We start from the raw sequence: 21,377 nt of genomic DNA on the forward strand, positions 1-21,377 counted from the left end.
GCAGGCCGGCCCCTCCTCCAAAACCTGTGGACAGTTGGCTTGGTAAACATCTGAGATCTGATCAGTTCAGTTTCCTGGCAACAACCAGGGGTCTGGATTCTGAGCCAGGCAACGGCTAAGACTCCTCAGCAGGACTTGAGCCCAAGGCACAACCCTCACAATCCCTCCCCCTTCCCCTCTCCTTCGGCACCCCCTCCTACCTCTCCCACCCCCCCAACACCTTGGGCTTAGTCTTATTTGCACAATGTGAGGATGGGTTCATGTTCATCTTTATTACAGTCAGCCTGGTTTCCTTTCTAGATTGGCCAAGAATCTTCTCTGCACAGTCACCCACCCCAGGGCTGCCACGAACCCAGAAGGCCGTCCATGTTTCTTTGTTGATGATGATGATGATGATGATGATGATAACGATGATGACACCAATGTTGGTCACAGCGATGCTGGTGATTGGCTAACGCGTGTCAGAACCAGATTTGCTCCTGGAGCTCCCAAGAAGCAGCCAGATCCCCCACCTAGGCCGTGTTCCCAATCCAGAACCAGTTAGCCCCAGAGGGCAGCGTGGAGGAACTGGAATAGGCCCAATTCAGGCCCGGCTAGGAGCCCAGTTGGGCTGCAGGAAGCCTGGCTCCAGCTCTGCCCCTTCTCTTGTTCATGCCAACCCCTGCCAGGCCGTCCCCTCTCTGCTTCCCCTTGCCCCCTTCTTGCTTCTTGCTAGAACTGGAGCCCAGACCAGCTCCAGTGCAGTCCTTCTGGTGGAGCGGGGGCAGCGATCAGTCCTCGTCACTTCCTCGCGGGTCCAAGGCCGCGGTCTCCGTGCTGGGGCCCCTGTTGTGGGCCAAAGCCCAGCTACCATCTCTCCCTGCTGGGGGCTAGTTCCTTTGGGGCCCTGTGGGGCCCCCCTCACCCCCACAGTCCAGGGGAGGGAAGGAGGGAGGAGCCATACGTGAATGCCTGCTTCCTCGGGCTCAGCCCAGTGTAGGGTCGGGCCGGGCTGCCTCCCGTTGCAGCCGGCGGCATAGCTCCAGGCGGCCCCGCAGGTGGTGACTCCTCTCTGAGCCCAGAGGCCGGCAGGCCTGTAGCCTTAGTGCAGCCCGAAGCCAGCAGGAGGAATCAGGGTCAGGGTCAGGATCCCGGGCTGAGGCCGGCTGAGCGCGCAGGGCCCGGAGCAGGCCGGGCAGATCCCGCAGCAGGCGGTAGCGTCGCAGCGTGCGCAGCGGCTGGGGAATGTCCCGTTTGGAGCAGAGCCGACCGAAGTAGGCCAGAATGGCCGCGGGGGGAGCCGGGGGACCCACCCCACCTCCAAACTCCCGCTGCAGGCAGCTCAGGGCGGCACGGAACAGGTCGTGCGGATCCTGGCTGGCCCGGCGGGCCGAGTCCCGGGCATCAGCCTGCCACAAGCGGTAGAGCCGGTGACTGCCCCGGCTCCATAACAAAAGCACGGTGCCTCGCTCCTGGGCCACACGCTTCCGGGCGCCACACAGCCAGGGCATCGGCCCCACGTGGGCCACGTGGGCCCCTTCCCACAGGTCCAAGATCACATCACAACCCAGGGCCTCCCGCAGCAGCTCCGCCAAGGCACACACCAAGTGCCGCTGAGCCTCCGAGTCGGCTGAATACAGCAACAGCACCGGGCGGGGCTGGTGAGGACCTACACCACAGGGAGAAAGAGAGAAGGTGGTAGAAGAGGGAAGGCAGGGGAAGGTGAGAGAGAAGAGAAAGGAGAGGGAAGGAGGGAGAAGGGAGTGAAAGTAGTGAGGCCAATGAAGAACAAAGGAAGAAGTTGGAGGGATGGAAGCTGAATAGTGATGCCCCCCCCCCCCCCCCCCCCCACCGCCCCATCAGAATGATCCCCTACCTTTCTGCTGCAATCGCTCTGGGGACAGAGAGAAGGAGGGAGGGGCTGGATGGGGAGAGGAGACACCCAAAGAGAGAGAAAGCCAGTAGGGCCAGTGGCCTGAAAGTGCCCCCCGACCCCCACCCCCTCACCTCTCAGCGGCCTCCGCAGGCCACAGCCATTCACCATCAGAATTGTCCCCACCAGGGCAGCCCCCATCAATAGCCCTAGGGCCACGAGTCCAAAGTGTCTATGAGAGACTGAGACAATCCAAGTGACACCACAGCCCCAACCCCGGCTGCCCTCGGACACAGTGGTCCTGCGCTGGCACTCCCCAGTGCTTAGGACCATTTTCTGCACAGAGGAAGAACTTAATGCTTACTTTCACTTGGTACTACTCACCGTCTGGACACAGGAGCTGACGATGGGAGAAAAGGACATCTGAGCGCCACACCTGCCCAGGAAGGAACCCCAAGTCACAGATGGGCACTTACCTACCTAGAGCTGGGAGCAGACGTGGGCGGGGTAGTTTCGGCAACTGGCCAAAGGGGCAACTGCCCCTCCAACTGCCTGACCAACCCATGCCCATCTTCCCTCCGCAGCTCTCTTTTCTGTTGGGGCTGCTGATCTGGGCTAAAAGCAGCCCCAGCACTGTCATGGGTGGGGGAGAGTGCAGGTTGTAGGGGAAAACAAGAGGGGATAAAGTCCCCAGGCCAAGCCCCCCAGAATCTGAATCTGGCTCTGGGGTGCTGAGTACTTACCAGTACACAGCTCCCTGGGCTCCGTAAGGGCAGTGTGAGCTCGGACTCCACCTGGTTAGTGCCGTGGGGCTGTAGGAATGGAGTAAAGGAAGGGTCGCTCTTCCTCCCCCTTCCCCCTGCTGCTTTTCCTCCCAGCAAGGTAGGGCCTATTTCTGGGTGGGGAGGCTGAGATTCCTCCGTACCTGAGGGGCAGGGGGAGTTTGGCTGGGGCTAGGGTAGGGGTGAGAGGCCTGGTCTTTCCCTGGCTTTCCACCATCCTCTGTTTCACGTGCCCGCAGCCTCGGCGTTATCCTCTACTCATCTCTCTCATTCAACCCACATATTCCATCTGTCACCAAATTCTGTCGGTTCAACCTTCACAACATCGCGAAAATCTGCCCATTCCTCGCCGTACAAACTGCTACCATGCTATTCTAAGCCCTTATCCTATCTCACCTTAATTACTGTATCAGCGTGCTCACTGACCTCCCTGCCGCCTCTCTCTCTCCACTCCAGTCCGTACTTGGCTCTGCTGCCCAGATCACTTTTCTACAAAACCGTTCAGCCCGTGTTTCCCCACTCCTCAAGAACCTCCAATGGTTGCTTATCCACCTCTGCATCAGACAGGAACTCCTTACAACAGGCTTTAAAGCACTCAATCACCTTGCCCCCTCCTTCCTTCCCTCTCCGCTTTCCTACTGCAGCCGAGCCCGCACACTTGGCTCCTCTAACTCCAACCTACTCGCTGTACCTTGATCTCATCCAACTCGCCACCGACCTCTCGCCCACACACTGCCTCGGGCCTGGAACACCTTCCCTCTTCGTACCTAACCGATGATCTCTCTCCTCACCTTCACAACCTTATTAAAAGCACATCTCCCCCGAGAGGGCTTCCCCAACTAAGCCCTCATTTCCTCTTCTCCCACTCCCTTCTGCGCCGCCTTTGCACTAGGATTTGCACCCTTTATCCATCCCTCCCTCAGCCCCACAGCATGTAGGTTCATATCCATAATTTATGTATCTTTATATTAATGTCTTTCTCCCCATCTAGACTGTAAGCTCACTCTGGGCAGGGAACATGTCTACCAGCTCTGTTGTATTGTACTTTCTCAAGCACTTGGTGCAGTGCTCTGCAGATGATAATCACTCGATAAATACAATTGATCGATTGATTGATGGACTGGCTTGGGCCCCAAGGGCATACCTGGGAGACTGTGTAGATCGGGGGCTGCAGCTCACAAAACTCAATGCCTGGGCGGCACAGGGCAGCACTGAATGCAGCGGGCATTCTGGAGACAAAGTGCAGGACTAGCTGTTGAGGCCAGGTGTCTGCACTTGTGTTCCAGGTCGGGGCTGTAGACAGAAGGAAGGGAGGGAGGGATGGACAGACTCACCCTAGGCCAGAGCCAGGGGACTGACTGGAAGGTTGGAAGGAGTCTGGTGGATTACAGACTGGAGAAGGGTCATGTGAAAAATCAGAAGTGGACCATGTCAGGGCAGTGGTGACAAACTGGTTTAGAAGGAGTTAAGAATGATAGGCACCTCCTCAGAGCCCTGCACCAACTGGCCCCTCTAGGCTGTGCCTCAGCCCATCCCCCATCCAGGACCACACAAAAGCCAGAGGAGTGGCCCAGGGGTCTCTCCACCCAGAGGCCCCTAGAGCTGGGGGCTTGTGCCAGAGGTGCCCCATGATAGCATCTCCCACTCACCTTCTGTTTGCTTGGTGCTGCCCTGATGCACTTTCTAGGTTTGAAGGGGCAGAAGTGGTAGGTAAGCCATGGGTGGGGCCCCACCTAGGGGGAGGATTTATCCCCAAGGTGGGTCCCATGGGGATACAGGCACTCACCGCTCCTATGGGGGCACTCAACATGGCTACTGTTATCCAAGGAGAACTAGAAAAGAAAGGAACAAAACATCCCACCTGAGTGGCGGGAGGGGAGGACGGACAAAACACACACACCTCTCGCTCCTCCCTGGGTGTGTGCGTGTGTGAGTGAGTGTGTGAGTGTGTGTGTAAAGCACTTACTCTGTGCCAAGCTCTGTGCTAAGCTCCAGGGTAGATATGAAAAAAATCAAATCATGAGAAGCAGCGTAGCTCAATGGAAAGAGCACGGGCTTTGGAGTCAGAGGTCATGGGTTCAAATCCCAGCTCTGCCAACTGTCAGCTGTGTGACTTTCGGCAAGTCACTTAACTTCTCTGTGCCTCAGTTCCCTCACCTGTGAAATGGGGATGAAGACTGTGAGGCCCCCCATGGGACAACCTGATCACCTTGTAACCTCCCCAGCGCTTAGAACAGTGCTTTGCACATAGTAAGCGCCTAATAAATGCCATTAAAAAAAATCAGACTCAGTCCCTGTCTCCCAGGGGGCTCGAAGTCTAAGGGGGAGGGAGAACAGGTATTTCACCTCCGTTTTACAGATGAGGAAACTCAGGGCCAGAGAGGCTAAGGGGCTTGCCCGAAGTCATACAGCAGGCAAGTGGCCGAGCTGAGATTGGCCCGCAGATCTGTGCTGTTTCCACTCAGCCACGCTGCCTCCCTGCCTTCATCCCCACTGTTCCTCCCGGGCTTGTCACTGCCTGTAGTGGCTAGGGGGCCAGGGAAGTCATACCTTGAAGCAGAGCTGTGGGTGTAGGTCCACTTTCTCCAAAGTGTACCACTGGAAGAGGGAGGGGAGAGTTAGAGAAGAGAGCAAGAGCCAGCCTAGCCCCAGGGGGCTCCTTCTTGCCCACCCCTCCATGCTATCTCGGGAGGCCCCCAGCTCCCACATCATTTTCACTCAATCCATCAGTGCTGTATGACTGACCCCTGTAGCTGAGGTACCTCCTGCAAGCCCAGACCCACCCAAAGACCAAACTCACCCCTTCTGACTCGCTGACTGTAGCATTGGGGAGATCTTCACAGGGCACAGGTGAAGACGTGCTCTGTCTCTGGCACAAGGAGGCTTTGGGCTTCACCGGGCAGCGCAAGGTCAGTGCCACGACCATCTGGTCCTGTTTACTGTGGTCCACGAACTCCACCGACTGCCAAAAATCGGTACCATCTGTGGACGCAGAATCCCCTCACAAGCGGCCCAGGCTCATCCTTTCCCTCTCCCCAGACCCCCGCCCAATCCTTTCGGGCCCCAGGCTAGAAGCTGGGGAAAGAGCAGACGGGGTCACTCACAGACTCCGGGATGGTTCCGGAAGGGACACTCCTTTCTCCTCACGCTGTCCTGCTGCAGGTATGCCGCCTGTGGAGGAGCCCCAGATCAGAGGCCCCTTTGTCACCTGAAACCCCGACCCCCCTCTGCCCTGTCCCCCAACGGCACAGTCCGGATTCCACGCTCCGGACGTCAGAAGAGTGGGTGAGAGACATAAGTGCCCAGACCCCCGTGGCAGGGGACTGCATGGAACAGGTCTGATTCCCCTCCGTCTCTAGTCCTGGAAGCCAAGGACCAAGACCATAAAGTTGGGGAGGGTCCAAGTTAATGGAACAGTATGGAGGGCAATTCAGGTGATTGCAAGGTGGCAGGGTTGAACAGCCATCACTGCACAACTTCCTCTTCCCCTCCCCCTTGCCGCCCTCTCTCACCTCAATGCAGAGACAGGGGAGCAGGAACTCATAGGGCAGTGCTACCGTGTGACCCCCAGGCACAATCTCCTATGGAGAAAGCAGCAAAGGAGGGGGCTGGAAGCATTGGAGAGGTTGCTGGCTACCAGGGAGAGGTGACTTCTGGATACCATGGGGACCGGAATGGAAAGCGGCAGTAGCCCAAGTCTAGGAGACACCAAATCCTGTCAGTCCCACCTTCACAAGGTCGCTAAAATCCAACCTTTCCTCTCCATCCAAACTGCTACCATGTTAATACAATCACTCTTCCTATCCCGCCTAGATTACTGCATCAACTTCCTTGCTGACCTCCCAACCTCCTGTCTCTCCCCGTTCCAAGTCCAGACTTCACTCCGCTGCCCGGAGTATCTCTCTGAAAAAACGTTCAGGACACGTCACCCTCCCTCCTCAAAAATCTCCAGTGGATGCCTAGCCACCTCCGTATCAAACAAAACCTCCTCACCATTGGCTTTGAACCACTCCATCACCTTGCCCCCTCCTACCTCACCTCGCTTCTCTCCTTCTACAACCCAGCCCGCATACTTCGCTTCTCTGGTGCTAAGCTTCTCATTGTGCCTCCATCTCGCCTGTCTCGCTGCCGACACCTGGCCCACATCTGGCCTCTGGCCTGGAATGCCCTCCCTCCTCAATCCCACAGACAATTACTCTCCCCTCCTTCAAAGCCTTATTGAAGGCACATCTCCTCTTAGAGGCCTTCCCAGACCAAGTCCCACTTTTCCTCATCTCCCACTCCCTTCTGCTTTACCCCGTCTTGCTCCTTTTGCTCTCCCCCACCACCCCCGGCCCAATGGTGCTTATGTATGTATCTGTAATAGTATTTACTTGTATTGATGTCTGTCTCCCCACTTCTAGACTGTGAACTTGTTGTGGGCAGGGATTGTCACGGTTTATTGTTGTAGCGTACTTTCCCAAGCACTTAGTGTAGTGCTCTGCACACAGTAAGCTCTTAACAAATATGACTGAATGTAGGAGGCTAACCGGTCAGTGTTATTTCTGCACAGGGTTCGCTCGTATGCGGTGCCTCCCCCGGGGACCCCGGGAGCCTCCTCCAGCCCAAAAAGAAGTGGGCACCACAAGCCCTCGGGTCTCTCTCCCCGTCGCCCTGGCGGCTGCAGCCGAGACACCACAAGGTACCTGCCGGTGGAATGGGCGGCTCAGCTCCTCACACTCCAGTTGCAGTTGGTGACAGAGTCTTACCAAGACCCTGGGGCCCAGGGGGATGGACACCTGCACCACCCGCTCCTCGGGCAGCAGCACAAAGGAAAACTTGGGCCCTGGAGAGATAGAGGGGAAGAGTCCTCAGAAGTAGCATGGCTTAGTGGCCTGGGAATCAGAGGACCTGGGTTCAAATCCCAGTGCCTGCTGCCACTTGCCTGCTGTGTGACCTTGGGCAAGTCGCTTCACTGCTCCGGGCCTCAGTTACCTCATCCGTAAAATGGGGATTAAGAGTGTGAGCCTCACTTGGGACAGGGACTAAGTCCAACCCGATTAGCTTAGTGGCTCAGTGGAAAGAGCCGGGGCTTTGGAGTCAGAGGTCATGGGTTCAAATCCCGGCTCCGCCAATTGTCAGCTGTGTGACTCTGGGCAAGTCACTTAACTTCTCTGTGCCTCAGTTACCTCATCTGTAAAATGGGGATTAAGACTGTGAGCCCCCCGTGGGACAACCTGATCACCTTGTAACCTCCCCAGCGCTTAGAACAGTGCTTTGCACATAGTAAGCGCTTAATAAATGCCATCATTATTATTATTATTATTATTATTATTATTATTATCTATCCCAGTGCTTAGTACGGTGCCTGGTACATAATAAGCGCTTAACAAGTACCATTAAAAAAAAAAATCACCATGGCCACCCACTGCGTCCTGCTGCTTCTGCCACCTGAACATAGCCTGGTGTCCGAACCAAGCGCTCTCTTGCCCAGCTGGCTCCATCGCCCACCCTCAGAACAAAGCCCCATGTCTCCCAGCAAAATCCGGATGCCCACCGATGTGCTTTGAGGACTCTGCCAACTGAAGGCCTCGCTCGTCCTGGGGGAAGGTTTCTTCCACCATCTGTGGAGTGACGAAATGGGTCCGTTTCAGGCGCAGCCCGGAGCTGGAGCTGGTGGACAGGGAGACGGCGATGCGGTGTCCCTGCCGGCCCAGACAGCAGTCACACAGCACCTTCCACTGTGGGCACAGAGTAAGTCAGCAAGGGAGCCCTTGGCAGTTTATTTCAATAGAAAAAGTACAGCCGTGCTCTACACACCGTGAGCACCCGATAAATACCACTGATGACTGTGAGCCCGTTGTTGGGTAGGGACCGTCTCTATATGTTGCTGAATTGTCCTTTCCAAGCGCTTAGTACAGTGCTCTGCACACAGTAAGCGCTCAATAAATACAATTGAATGAATGAATGATTGCTGGGTCCAGTGTCAGGAGAGGGAATGTGGCTGCTTATTGTTGTACTTAGTACAGTGCTCTGCACAAAGTAAGCGCTCAATAAATACGAATGAATGAATGAATGAGATCTATCCGGAGATCCCAACTATGTGACTTTAGGCTACTGCCTAGGCACAATTTTCCTATCTGTAAAATGGGGATGATAGTCCCTGTCCTACCTCCCAGGGATGTGGTGCAACTTGCCTACTGTGTGACCTTGGGCAAGTCAGCTATGCCTCACTTTCCTCATCTGTAAAATAGGGATGCAATACTTTCCCCCCCCTCCTTCTTACACTATGAGCCCCACGTGGGACAGGGACTGTGTCTGACCTGATTATCTTATATCCACTCCAGCACTTAGAACAGTGCTTAGCATATGGTAAGCACTTAACAAGTACCACAGATATTATCATCATTATTATTATTTGTGCTGAGGAAATGGAAAAGTGTTTTGGAAGTTAAAGCACTCTAAAAACTCATTCTTTCCCAGCACCAAGTACAGTGCTCTGCATAGAGGAAGTTACTACTATTACTGTTACTACTATTGGCCCTGGGGCCCAGATTGGGAGCAGAAGAGGCTAGGAGGTAAGATACCTGGCCAGCAACTGGTGTCCTGTTTCTCCAGCTGAATTGCAGTTTATGGGACACATTGGATTTCAGCACCAAGAAGTAGAGCTCAACACCCTGGAAACTCCAAAACCCTAAGAAGGGTGGGGAAAAGGGACAGCATGTCAGATTCCACCAGGGACACAGTTGCAACTGTCCAGGGTCTCAGGGCATTCCCTCTCTCCTCCCCACCCCCCACCCCCAGCCTGATTCTCCCCTAAAGCCCTCAATTCCCCCCTAGTGTGCCTCTTTTAATGCCTGCAAGATACACCCTTGCGACCACCACCCAAGGAATGATGACACCCCCCTCCACCAGAGTCCTCCCTCCTTGTGAGCTGCAGCCTGAAGGGGCCAGAGATCTTCCTGCAGTGTACCTGAGGTGTCCAGAACAAGACGGATGTGGAGACAAGGTGGGCAACGCCAGGCCAGTGGGCACCGCTGCCCTAAAGGCAGGGTCGGGGCAGAGCGGGGCTGATGGGGGCTCTCTGGGGGAGAGGAAGAGGGAGAAGATGTGGGGAGTCGCTTCCCTCAGTGCAGATGAAAAAAGAACAGGAAGACAAGGGGGCTCCTGATACCCACAGAGCCCAGCTCTCCCTGGGATTTTGGAATAAGTAAAATGGGAAGTTGAAGACTCACCGATGAAGCTCTCGTCCTGCCAGGGGGAGGGGCACAGGGCAGGGGCGGAGAAGAAAGAGGTATTATTGTGGGGCTCTAGGAGAGCCCGAGTTTCACAGTTCTATGTCTTTTCCCCAAAATGCAGAGTGCAGAGAGGAGGCCGACCTCCGCACCCCCTTCCCAGAGCTTCACAGAGCTTGCACCGCCAACCCCCTTCCCCAGTCTGCAAGACTATGAGAAGCAAATGGATTCTGCCATTGCCAGAAACAGAAGGTGGGTCTGAGGAGGCTTGACCTTTCCTTCTCCCCAGTGGAGAGAGGCAGGTGGGCAGGAGGGCAGAGGAGGAGGAGAGAGAGGAGGAGGTGATAGTGGCAGAGGAGGGGAGGGGCTATGGGCTTTGCCAGGGCTCCAGGCAGCCCTAACCCTTTCAGGAGCAGCTCCTTACTGTACTGGCAGCGAGTCGGCACCGGGGTCCTCGTGGGGGCAGGAAAGGAAAGCCGGTTTGGGCGGAGACAGTGAAGTTGCTGAGGATCAGGAGAGCCAGGAGTAGGACTGCAGGCCCGGGACTCCCCATGGGCCTCCGAGGGCTCAGCGTGGCGAGAACATGGCTGCACAGGTAGGAGCCACCCGTGAGGAGAATATGGCTGCATGGGCCGGAGCCACCCTCAGAGCGTCACTCCACAGTGGTGCCGGCCCAGCCTGCTCCCGCCCCAATAGGGCAGCTGCTCCTAGGCTCCCACCACACCCAGCAGGCCAGGTCGCATTCCATTCTTGGGTCTCAGGGCAAGGGCCAGGTGCGCAGTGAGCTCCTCCTGGCCTGATCATCTTAACTGCCACCTGGGGGTGGGACAATGGGAAGGGCCCGCTAGGCTCTGGGGGATGTCTGGCTGCCTGCACCAATGGAAATAGGAGATGGCTCTTCCAATGCCTAAAGGCCTGCTCTTAACCCTTTTGGTTCATTCATTCATTCATTCAATCGTATTTATTGAGCGCCTACTGTGTGCAGAGCACTGTACTAAGCGCTTGTTCCCCCCTCCCTCCAGTCCTCTCTCCAGCCCTCCACAACCTTGAATCTGCCCCACTCCCCAAACCCCAGCCCCCCACCATACACGCCTTTCCCAGCTTCCCCGCTGGCCATCTCACCCTCCCTGTCATAGCCGGAGGTGCCGGCTCTTCCCTTCTCTCTCGTGGGTGACCGTAGGATCTGAGAAGCTGCGCCAAACAGAGCCCTTGGAACTCACCTCCTTGCACGGCTGGGTCAGAGAGCACTAAAACTCCCTGCAGAGCCCTGGAAATAGGGGAGGGGCCCCACGCAACACTGACCTGGTTTCATGTGGTTTCCTGTGTAGGAAAAAGGGCTGACAAGGCTCCAGCTTTGGCAGGGACCCCCCATCCCACAGCTTCCTCCCACCCACACCCCACTCCAGCAGCTTTAACCTGAGCTTGCAGCCAAGTGGGTGGGAAAGGGGAGCAGCATCAACAAAGGGGTTTCTCCTCGTTCCCCAGGGACCACAGACACCGTAATAAGGTGCCACTGTCCCCCAAACCTTGGTTCCTGAAGATTGGCAGGCTCCTGAGGACTCTGGGGACTCTGCTGGGGAATTATAAAGCCACCTGTGTTGAGGACAAGCCTCAGTTCTGAATCCGGGGCCCTCTAGCTGGCCCCACCCTATCTAACTGCCCTCATTTCCTGCTACGCCCCAGCCTAGGCCCTCCTTTCCAGTCAGGCAAACCTTCCCACCACGCCCTGGTCTAAATTCCCCGTCACTAGCCCCCAGTTTTCTAGGGGGGCAGTCATCTCACAGCTTTCTTCTTTCACTCTTTTAGATTTTGTTCTAAAGTCAGTTTTTCCGGGAAAGCTCTCTTGATTAACAAGGTCCGCTACCAGTGGTGAGCCCAGTGGGCCTAGCTTGCCTCGGGGTGCCACGTGGAAGGGGTGGCCATGAGGGACCTCCCGAAGATGGTGGCCTCCAGGCCCTTCTCGAAAATGGTAGAGAGACAGAAGTAATCTTTCGGCGGGGCGTAAATCAGGGTACCGACAGAATACCTGTCATAAGTGTGCGGGGCCAAGAGAAGATAGCCCTAACTGCAGCAAAGGAAATCAGTGTCAATTCTGGATTTCTCACCAGGTGTTTGGCAGCGGACTTGTAAGACTATCTCTGGACTTGTAAGACTATCTCTCCCTTCAGGTTAGTACTGGGAGCTTACTTAACCCCCACTGTCGTTCACTCATTCATTAGTATTTACTGAGCACCTACTGGGTTCAGAGCTTTGCACTAGGCTGTTGGACGTACACAATAAGTGTAACCAGCACGGTCCCGACACTTGAGGCATTTACAATTTAATGGGGGCCGGAGGGGCGGACAAAAGTGAGGGTGAGGGGGCAAGAGCCCGTTGTGGTCAGAAATTGTCTCTCCTTATTGCTGTGTTGTAGTTTCCAAATGCTTAGTGCTCTGCCCACAATAAGCGCTCAATAAATACGGTTGAATGAATGAAAACAGAGTTATAAAAGATATCAGCAAAAAGTGAGAAACAAAGCTGATGGAGTCTCCTGTCAGAAATGATGGAAGAGTTTCAGTCATAGGCACCCTCTCTGTGGGGGCCCTGGCCCCTGCAGACTTGACATTGTGGGGGTGATATTCAGTCATTCATTCATTCAATCATGTTTATTGTGCGCTTACTGTGTGCAGAGCACTGTGCTAAGCGCTTGGGAAGTACAAGTCAGCAACATATAGAAACGGTCCCTACCCAACAACGGGCTCACAGTCTAGAAGGGGGAGACAGACAACAAAACAAAACACGTGGACAGGTATCAAGTCGTCAGAATAAATAGAATTAAAGCTAAATGTACATCACTAACAAAATAAATAGAATAGCAAATATGTACAAGTAAAATAGAGTAATAAATCTGTACAAACATATAAACATATATACAGGTGCTGTGGCGAAGGGAAGGAGGTAGGGCGGTGGGGATGGGGAGGAGGAGAGGTGCTTTGCCCCCACAGCTGTTTGGGTTAGCTCATCCTGCCCCTGGGAGGTAGAAGCTAAGGTGGCCATTCTGCTCATTGCTTTCTGCTGTCCAGACACAGCTCCCAACACAGGGACTGAGGGGAGTGAGGCATTGCCTTCACTACTCCCATAACAGCGAGCTCCTCCCCGCCACCCCTCTCCCCCAACCTCCACCTCTCCCCACAGGCAACAGGTAGCCGTGCCAAAGACCAGCTAGTTAAACTGGAGGCACCATGGAAGGTGGGCTCAGGAAGAGGATATGGCTCCAGACCGGCCTTGAAGAGCTAAGCAGCGGTGGTGGCAGCAGGAGGATGGTGCTGTCACTTTTCTGGTTCTTGCCAGGGCTGGGCATAGATAGAGTTTCCCCCGCCCCTGCCCCTTTCTTCTCTATCCAAACTGCTACCACGTTCATCCAAGCACTTTTCCTATCCCATCTTGTTTACTGTATCAGCCTTCTTGCTGACCTCCCTGCCTCCTGTTTCTCCCCCCACCAGGTCATACTTCACTCTGCTGCCTGGATCACTTTTCTGCAAAAACATTCAGTCCATGTTTCCCCACTCCTCAAAGAACTCCAGCGGTTGCCCATCCCTCTCCGCATCAAACAAGAACTCCTCACCACTGGCTTTACAGCATTTAATCCCCTCGCCCCCTCCTTCCTCACCTCACTACTCTCCTATCACAACCCAGCCCACACAGTTCACTCCCGTAATGCCAAACTTTTCACTGTACCTCGATCTCATCTATCTCTCCACCGACCTCTCACCCACGTCCTGCCTCTGGCCTGGTACACCCTCCCTCTTTGTATCCGAAAGACAACTACTCTGCCCTGCCTTCAAAGCCTTATTGAAGGCACATCTCCTCCAAGAGGCCTTCCCTGAGAAGCAGCGTGGCGTAGTGGATAGAGCACAGAACTGAGAGTCAGAAGGTCATGGGTTCCACCACGTGTCTCCTGTGTCACCTTGGGTAAGTCACTTCACTTCTGTTGGCCTCAGTTATTTTATCTGTAAAATGGGGATTAAGAGTGTGAACCCGATGTGGGACAGGGGCTGTGTCCAACCTACCTTGTATCTACCCCACTGCTTAGAACAGTGCTTGGCATTTAGCAAGTGCTTAGCAAGTACCATAATCATTATTATCATTGTTATTATTATTAAGCACTCCTTTCCTCTTCTCCCACTCCCTTCTTCATCACCCTGACTTTCTCTGCACCCGGTAAGCCCTCAGGAAATATGATTGGCTGACTCACTGACTGCTCTGACCCCAGGGCCCTGTGAGGATGGGCTACCTGCCCTGGTGACTCAGAAGCCCAGCACTCCAGGTAAGTCCTCTCATCCATGGTGCCCGGCCGCTTCCACAGCAGCCACAACTGCCTGTGTTGCTCGATGGGGCAGGTGCTTTGCAGTGGGTCCTGTTGGATCTCCGGCAGGCCGGCAGACTCTTCTCTCCCCTTGAGACTTTGGAGTAGTGACATGAGAATTGGCTGCTTTTCAGCCAGCTGTGCCTGAGCAGCCTCGCAATGCCGTTTGCCGCTCCTCCTCTTCGAGCCCCCCGGGCTGAACCCCAGCACCCAGCAGGGGAAGAAGAGAAACACCAGAGAGTACCTGTTCCTACCTCTTTCTCCTTTTCTTTGTCTCCCCTTTCCCTCTTTCTCTTCCTCCCCCGCACCAGGCCCCATTCCCAGTGCCCCACTTCTAAGTTCACCCCTGCATTCAAAATGAAAAGTGGACACCCCTGAAGTCTCAGGACCCAGAACCTGAGCAGAGGAGTTGATTTGAGGGTTAGTGGCTTGGCCCCTCTCTCACCCCTGCCAGTGCACAGGGGGCAATGAACCAGTCAGAGGGCAGGGGGACAAGACACCTCAAAGGGCATGGATGGTCTTCACCCGCCGGCAGACCTGGGACTAGAACCCAGGTCTCTCAATCCCAAGAGCAGTGTTCTTTCCACTGGACCAACAATAGGGCACCCTCACATAAAAAAAGGAAATAAATGGAATAAACCAATATACACATAAGAACTAAGGGTGGCTGATGAGATGACATGCTGAGAATCCAAATCTAGGCAACTCCACCATGGCTTAACCAAGCTGGCCAGATTTCGTTCTCTAACCTTTGCTCAGAGATCAGCCCCCACTTCAACCGTCCAGAAGGCCTCTGCCCTATACCCTGGCTCAGTGGGACTCCAGAAAGCTCCAGGCTTCGACCCATGGGTAGCTTGCTCAGGCTCAAGATGCTTAGAACAGTGCTTGGCACATAGTAAGCGCTTAACAAATACCATCGTCATCATCAACTCCAATTTCTAGCTCCCACTGCTGCTGAAGCAAGATTCTGCAATGGCCATGATGAACTTCAAGATCCTCCAGGCAAGAGGTCCTCCCCATTCATTCATTCATTCAATCGTATTTATTGAGTGCTTACTGTGTACAGAACACTGTACTAAGCGCTTGGAAAGTACCCACTGGAGTGCAGGACATTCGTGGCATTGTCCTTCAGTGTACAGACACCACTGCTGATGGTGAGATTCTAGAATATGCCACTGAGAATTCCTCGCACACTTTTCATGAAAAATCCAGTAGTGCACCTTTTCGAGCAGTCAGTCATATTTATTGAGCGCTTGCTGTGTGCAGGGCACTGTACTAAGCGCTTGGGAGAATACAAACACCAATGTAACAGACACATTCCCTGCTCACAACAAGCTTACAGTCTCAAGGAGCTTACAGTCTCAAGGAGCTCAAGGAAATTTTCTAGACCTTCTCTGGCCCTTTGCCATTTGGGGTGAGCACTATTGCTCAGACACAGTGGTTAAGAGGGAAAAGGAACATCTTGATGGCCAGCATGACATGTGCTGGAGTTCTTTTTGTGGCAGTGGTGACGGTTTGCTCTGAGCCACCCACTCTTTCATCCTGTGCCCCGTGGCACAAACTGCGAGGTGGCTGACAGGGAGAACAGAAGGATGCAGCCTGCAGTCATTCATTCATTCATTCATTCAACAGCGGGCTCACAGTCTAGAAGGGGGTGACAGACAACAAAATAAAACATATTAACAAAATAAAATAAATAGAATAAATATGTACAAATAAAATAAATAGAGTAATAAATACGTACAAACATATATGCAGGTGCTGTGGGGAGGGGAAGGGGGTAAGGCGGGGGGTGGGGACGAGGAGGGGGGGAGCGACAGACATCACTACCCTCCCCCATTCTGTCAGTCATCTTTGAGAATGAAACACAAAGTGGACATTAGTATCGGAACAGTGGATGAAGCACTTAATTCTGTCCTTGTTGCAATAGGTGACAAGGCAACAGCTGGGATATCTCGGAATTTTTTTTCCCTTCCGGGGCCTGGGAGCAATGAAGTCACACAGAGAGTAGGAGCTCTACAATCGCTCCTCATTAAGCCCGGATTAATGGGAGTCGATCAATCAGTCATATTTATTGAGCACTTACTGTGTGCCGAGAATTGCCGAGAATGGGGAAGCAGCGTGGCTCAGTGGAAAGAGAACGAGTTTTGGAGTCAGAGGTCATGGGTTTAAATCCCAGCTCCACCAATTAGCTGTGTGACTTCACTTCTCTGTGCCTCAGTTACCTCATCTGTAAAATGGGGATTAGGATTGTGAGCCCTCCATGGGACCACCTGATCACCTTGTAACCTCCCCAGTGCTTAGAACAATGCTTTGCACATAATAAGTGCTTAATAAAATGCCATCATTAAAATTGTACTGGTTGGGACAGTACCATATAACAGAGTTCGTAGACACAGTCCCTGCCCACAACAGGTTTTACAGTCTAGAGGGGAAGACAGACGGTAATAGAATAATAATAATAATAATGGTATTTGTTAAGCCCTTACTATGTGCCAAACACTGTTCTAAGCGTCGGGGTAGATACAAGGTAATCAGGTTGTCCCACGTGGGGCTCACAGTCTTCATCCCCATTTTACAGATGAGGTGACTGAGGCACAGAGTAGTTAAGTGGCTTGCCGAAGGTCACACAGCAGACAAGTGGCAGAGCCGGGACTAGAACCCATGCCCTCTGACTTCCAAGCCGGGGCTCTTTCCATAAGCCACGCTGCTCAGATAAAATTACGGATCTGTACGTAAGTGCTATGGGACTGAGGGAGGGATGAATAAAGGGTGCAAATCCTAGTGCAAGGGCGACACAGAAGGGAGCGAGTGGGAGAAGGGGAAATGAGGGATTAGCCTGGGAAGGCCTCTTGGAGATGTGTTTTAATCAAGCTTTGAAATTGGGGAGAGTGAACGTCTGTCAGATACGAAGGAGGGAGTTCCAGGCCAGAGACGGGACATGGGCGAGGGGTTGGTGTCTACAGTGTGACCTTGGATAAGTCACTTTACTTCTCTGGACTTCTAGACTGAAAGCCCTCCATGAGCCGGGATTGTTTCTCTTTATTGCCGAATTGTACTTTCCAAGCGCTTAGTACAGTGCTCTGCACACAGTAAGCGCTCAATATGATTGAATGAATGGGCCTCAGTTTACCTCATCTGTAAAATTTGGATTCAGACTGTGAGCCTCACATGGGACAGAGATTGTGACCAACCCAATTTGCTTGTATCCACCCTAGTGCTTAGTACAGTGCCTGGCACATAGTAAGCACTTGGCAAATACCACAATTATTATTATTATCGAGTAGGTTGGGGTTAGAGGAGCAAAGTGTGAGGGCTGGGTTGTAGTAGGAAATCAGGGATGATAATGATGGTATTTGTTAAGTGCTTACTATGTGTCAAGCACTGTTCTAAGCACTGGGGTAGAGACAAGCTAGTCAGGCTGGACACAGTCCCTGTCCCAAGTGGGACTCACAGTCTTAATCCCCATTTTACAGATGAGGTAACTGAGGCCCATTCATTCATTCATTCAATCGTATTTATTGAGCGCTTACTATGTGCAGAGCACTGTACTAAGCACTTGGAAAGTACCATTCAGTAATAAAGCGAGACAGGCTCTGCCCACACCGGGCTTACAGTCTAGAAGCAGCGTGGCTCAGTGGAAAGAGCCCGGGCTTTGGAGTCAGAGGTCATGGGTTCAAATCCCGGCTCCGCCAACTGTCAGCTATGTGACTTTGGGCAAGTCACTTCACTTCTCTGTGCCTCAGTTACCTCATCTGTAAAATGGGGATTAAGACTGAGCCCCCCGTGGGACAACCTGATCACCTTGTAACCTCCCCAGTGCTTAGAACGGTGCTTTGCACATAGTAAGTGCTTAATAAATGTCATTATTATTATTATAAGCCCAGAGAAGTGAAGTGACTTATCCAAGGTCACACAGCAGATGAGGTAACTGAGGCACAGAGAAGTTAAGTGACTTGCCCAAGGTCACACAACAGACAAGCGGCAGAGCTGGGATTAGAACCCAGGTCCTTCTGACTCCAAGACCCGCGCTGTATCCACTAGGCTATGCTGCTTCTAGTAGGAAAGGTAGGGGGTGGTAAGGTGATTGAGTGTTTTTAGGCCTTTGATAAGGAGTTTCTTTTTGATGTGGAGGTGGATGGGCAACCACTGGAAGTTCTTGAGGAGTGGGGAACCATGGACTGAAAGTTTTTATTAAAAAATGATCTGGCAGCAGAATGCAGTATGCACTGGCATGGGGAGAGATAGGAGGCAGGGAGGTCAGCGAGGAGATTGATTTAATAAGGCGGGATAGGATAAGGGCTTGGATCAGCATGGTAGCGGTTTGCATGGCATGGAATGGGTGGATTTTAGTGATGCTGTGAAGGTTGAACTGACAGGATTTGGTAACAGATTGAATATGTGGGTTGAATGAGAAAAATGAGTTGAACCTGTGACAGGGAGGATGGTGATGCTGTCTACAGTGATGGAAAAGTCCGTGGGATGACAGGATTTGGATGGGAAGATGAATAGTTTTGTTTTGAACATGTTAAGGTTGAGGTGACAGCGGGACATCCAAGTAGAGATGTCCTGAAGGCAACTCTCACTTATGTGTGAGCAGAGACATACAGTACCCAAACTACAGCCTGCCTTCCCTCCAACCTTCTCCAGTTTGGTGGAAGATTGCAAATAGCTCTCGCCAGGCTCCGCTGAACCGCTCCCCCATCCCAAAAAAAAAACACAGAACACAGAAACCAGGACACATTCACAGCTTTATTTGTTTCCTGTTTAAACCATGAAACTCAGCCGGGGAGACCAGAGCCCACATGAGGGGCAACCTACTGGTCACCTGCAGCCCCAACGTTCTGGGGAGAGAAGAACCTAGTTTATTCCCAACCTCACAGCACATAGAAGGCAGGGGGATGAGTCTTGAAGGCTACGGCCCCCACAGCTCACCCCAAATGGCCTGAAGGAGCCTTGAACAGATCCGGCTCTAACCCCACGCCAGTCCAACGGCCTTAAAGGGTGGGAGGCAAGGGGCAGGGGTTTCCAGAGCTTTGGTCTTGCTTGTGCAGCTGCCAACCTAACCAGTCTGGAACTTCTGAGGGCTTGCTAGGACAACAGTTCGGTACAGCTATCTTGGGGCCCAGCCGATCCACCCTTCTGCCACAACTCTCCCTGTCCATTGCCCCCCCCATCCCTCAGAGCAGCAGCTGGCAGTCCATGTGGCCAACCTCATTTGCGTTTTTTCTCCTGTGTACTGGTGAACCATGAGTCCAGGAGCTTCTTGCTGTAGTAGAGCTGCCAGCCATGCACCTGAACGGCCACCACCAACAGCAGGTACATGACAGATACGGCAGAGATGCCAAAGAGGAAGCGGTCTGCCTTGCCGTGGCGGTACAGTTGCTGGGCTGCAGGGAACATCTCCATGCTGCCGTAGATGAGGGGAGCAATGGAAAAGAGCCCTGTGCTGATCATGGACAGCACCAAATAGCTGATGTTGTTGCGGGGGAAGGAGAGGAGGCCGAAGGTCGAGGGCACAATGCTCAGCAGGTACGGGTACTCCCACTGGTAAGGCATGGACACCTGGTCTTGTGGCAGGAGCTTCAGGTGTCCCACACATATCTGAGTCACCAACAGCAGCCAAATAGCCACCTGCATGTAGATGAGCTTCTTAATTTCGGTCTTGAGGGCCACACTGCGAGAAACAGAGAAAAGGAAGATGTGAGAGCTCAGAACCCACAGGAGAGGATCCTCCAGCTTTCAATCCCCTGCGTTCTCCACCACTCCCCCCAGCTTTCAAATGCCATTCGTTTCCTCCCAGTTCATTTCTTGTTGCCTCCTCTAACCCCTTTGGGCTCCTGCTGGGTTTCTGTTTTTCTGTTCTTTGCCGGGTGAGAATCATCAAGTTGTGGGGTTTTTTTTTTTTTTTTGGGGGGGGGGGGGGGCGTCATTTTAAGGTTTGCAGTAAATGGTACGAACCCGTGGGAGGTAGCCGGTGGATTGAAGGAGGGAGGGGGAATGGTTGCCCCCCACACATACATCCCTTCCCGCCCAGATAAGGGGATGGCGGAGCAAAGCCAGCTGGAACACCTCCCGACGGGGCCATGTAGGTCCTGCGTTTTCGATTAGGGGGTGTCATCAGCCCCGGACTAGCAATCGATGAATGGCATTTATTGAGCGCTTACTGTGTCCACCTCCCGACGGGGCCATGTAGGTCCTGCGTTTCCGATTAAGGGGTGTCACCAGCCCCGGACTAGCAATCGATGAATGGTATTTACTGAGTGCTTACTGTGTCCACCTCCCGACGGGGCCATGTAGGTCCTGCGTTTCCGATTAGGGGGTGTCACCAGCCCCGGACTAGCAATCGATGAATGGTATTTACTGAGCGCTTACTGTGTCCACCTCCCGATGGGGCCATGTAGGTCCTGCGTTTCCGATTAGGGGGGTGTCACCAGCCCCGGACTAGCAATCAATGAATGGTACTTATTGAGCGCTCACTGTGTACTCCTTCCCTTCCCCACAGCACCTGTATATATGTTTGTACATATTTATTACTCTATTTATTTATTTTACTTGTACACATCTATTCTATTTATTTTATTACTATGTTTGGTTTTGTTCTCTGTCTCCCCCTTTTCGACTGCGAGCCCACTGTTGGGTAGGGACTGTCTCTATATGTTGCCAATTTGTACTTCCCAAGCGCTTAGTCCAGTGCTCTGCACATAGTAAGCGCTCAATAAATACGATTGATGATGATGATGTTGCCAACTTGGACTTCCCAAGCGCTTAGTCCAGTGCTCTGCACACAGTAAGCGCTCAATAAATACGACTGACTGATTACAGAACACTGTATTAAGCGCTTGGGAGGGTACAATTTAAGAAAAGCGGTAGACACATTCCCTGCCCACATGGGGTGCTTCCCCCGGGCCCCGTACCTCATCTGGTAGTGCGAAGCCACGCGCTCCCGGTGCTGATAGTCGCTGCCATCAGTGCCCGCTGCTCGAGGCCCGGCCCGAGATGCCATGGCCGGCACTGCCGCAGACCTGAGGCCTGGAAAGAGAAAGAGAGAGGGGGGGGGGGAAAAATACGACAATGGCGAGAGCAGGACCCCGCCCCTTCCCCCGGGGAAACTCCAACCCGACTGCCTCACCGCCGCACTGCCGCTCCGCCACCTCAGAACGGGGCTCGGGCCACTCTGTCTG

The 21,377-nt window shown here is 53.5% G+C and overlaps 2 protein-coding genes across 3 annotated transcripts; both read right to left on the bottom strand.

The window, feature by feature from the left end:
• Positions 1–253: 253 nt before the first annotated feature.
• Positions 254–10,619, bottom strand: IL17RE (interleukin 17 receptor E). Of its 2 annotated transcripts, XM_038740694.1 has the most exons (16): positions 10,273–10,482; positions 9,849–9,864; positions 9,587–9,697; positions 9,201–9,307; positions 8,171–8,354; positions 7,320–7,459; positions 6,147–6,215; positions 5,739–5,805; positions 5,435–5,616; positions 5,185–5,232; positions 4,421–4,466; positions 3,779–3,927; positions 2,596–2,664; positions 2,237–2,288; positions 1,987–2,094; positions 254–1,648 (listed from the first exon to the last, which is right to left on the bottom strand). In XM_038740694.1, the coding sequence occupies exons 1-16, from the start codon at positions 10,399–10,401 to the stop codon at positions 966–968; spliced, it is 2,160 nt and encodes a 719-aa protein (XP_038596622.1). In that variant the 5' UTR covers positions 10,402–10,482; the 3' UTR covers positions 254–965. The 2 variants fall into 2 exon arrangements, with proteins under 2 accessions (XP_038596622.1, XP_038596620.1); XM_038740692.1 differs by lacking the exon at positions 9,849–9,864 and having other exon boundaries at positions 10,273–10,619.
• An 8,307-nt stretch (positions 10,620–18,926) lies between these two features.
• Positions 18,927–21,364, bottom strand: JAGN1 (jagunal homolog 1). The gene is made up of 3 exons (XM_038772832.1): positions 21,326–21,364; positions 21,111–21,225; positions 18,927–19,870 (listed from the first exon to the last, which is right to left on the bottom strand). Exons 2-3 carry the CDS (start codon positions 21,197–21,199, stop codon positions 19,408–19,410), a joined length of 552 nt encoding a protein of 183 aa, XP_038628760.1. The 5' UTR covers positions 21,200–21,225; positions 21,326–21,364; the 3' UTR covers positions 18,927–19,407.
• Positions 21,365–21,377: the final 13 nt, after the last annotated feature.

The sequence above is a fragment of the Tachyglossus aculeatus genome, chromosome X1, assembly GCF_015852505.1.
Source record: "Tachyglossus aculeatus isolate mTacAcu1 chromosome X1, mTacAcu1.pri, whole genome shotgun sequence".
Lineage (NCBI taxonomy): Eukaryota > Metazoa > Chordata > Mammalia > Monotremata > Tachyglossidae > Tachyglossus > Tachyglossus aculeatus.

What these genes read in the sequence shown, in the direction of transcription:
- JAGN1 (XM_038772832.1), bottom strand. Translation starts at nt 21,199, where the DNA reads ATGGCATCTCGGGCCGGGCCTCGAGCAGCGGGCACTGATGGCAGCGAC. An exon ending in GCTTCGCACTACCAGATGAG is followed by an intron (nt 19,871 to 21,110) that starts GTACGGGGCCCG and finishes TGTTTCTCGCAG; the next exon opens with TGTGGCCCTCAAGACCGAAA.
- IL17RE (XM_038740692.1), bottom strand. Translation starts at nt 10,477, where the DNA reads ATGCAGCCATATTCTCCTCACGGGTGGCTCCTACCTGTGCAGCCATGT. An exon ending in CCGGAACCATCCCGGAGTCT is followed by an intron (nt 5,617 to 5,738) that starts GTGAGTGACCCC and finishes CTGCGTCCACAG; the next exon opens with ATGGTACCGATTTTTGGCAG. An exon ending in ACCCACAGCTCTGCTTCAAG is followed by an intron (nt 4,467 to 5,184) that starts GTATGACTTCCC and finishes TTTCTTTTCTAG; the next exon opens with TTCTCCTTGGATAACAGTAG.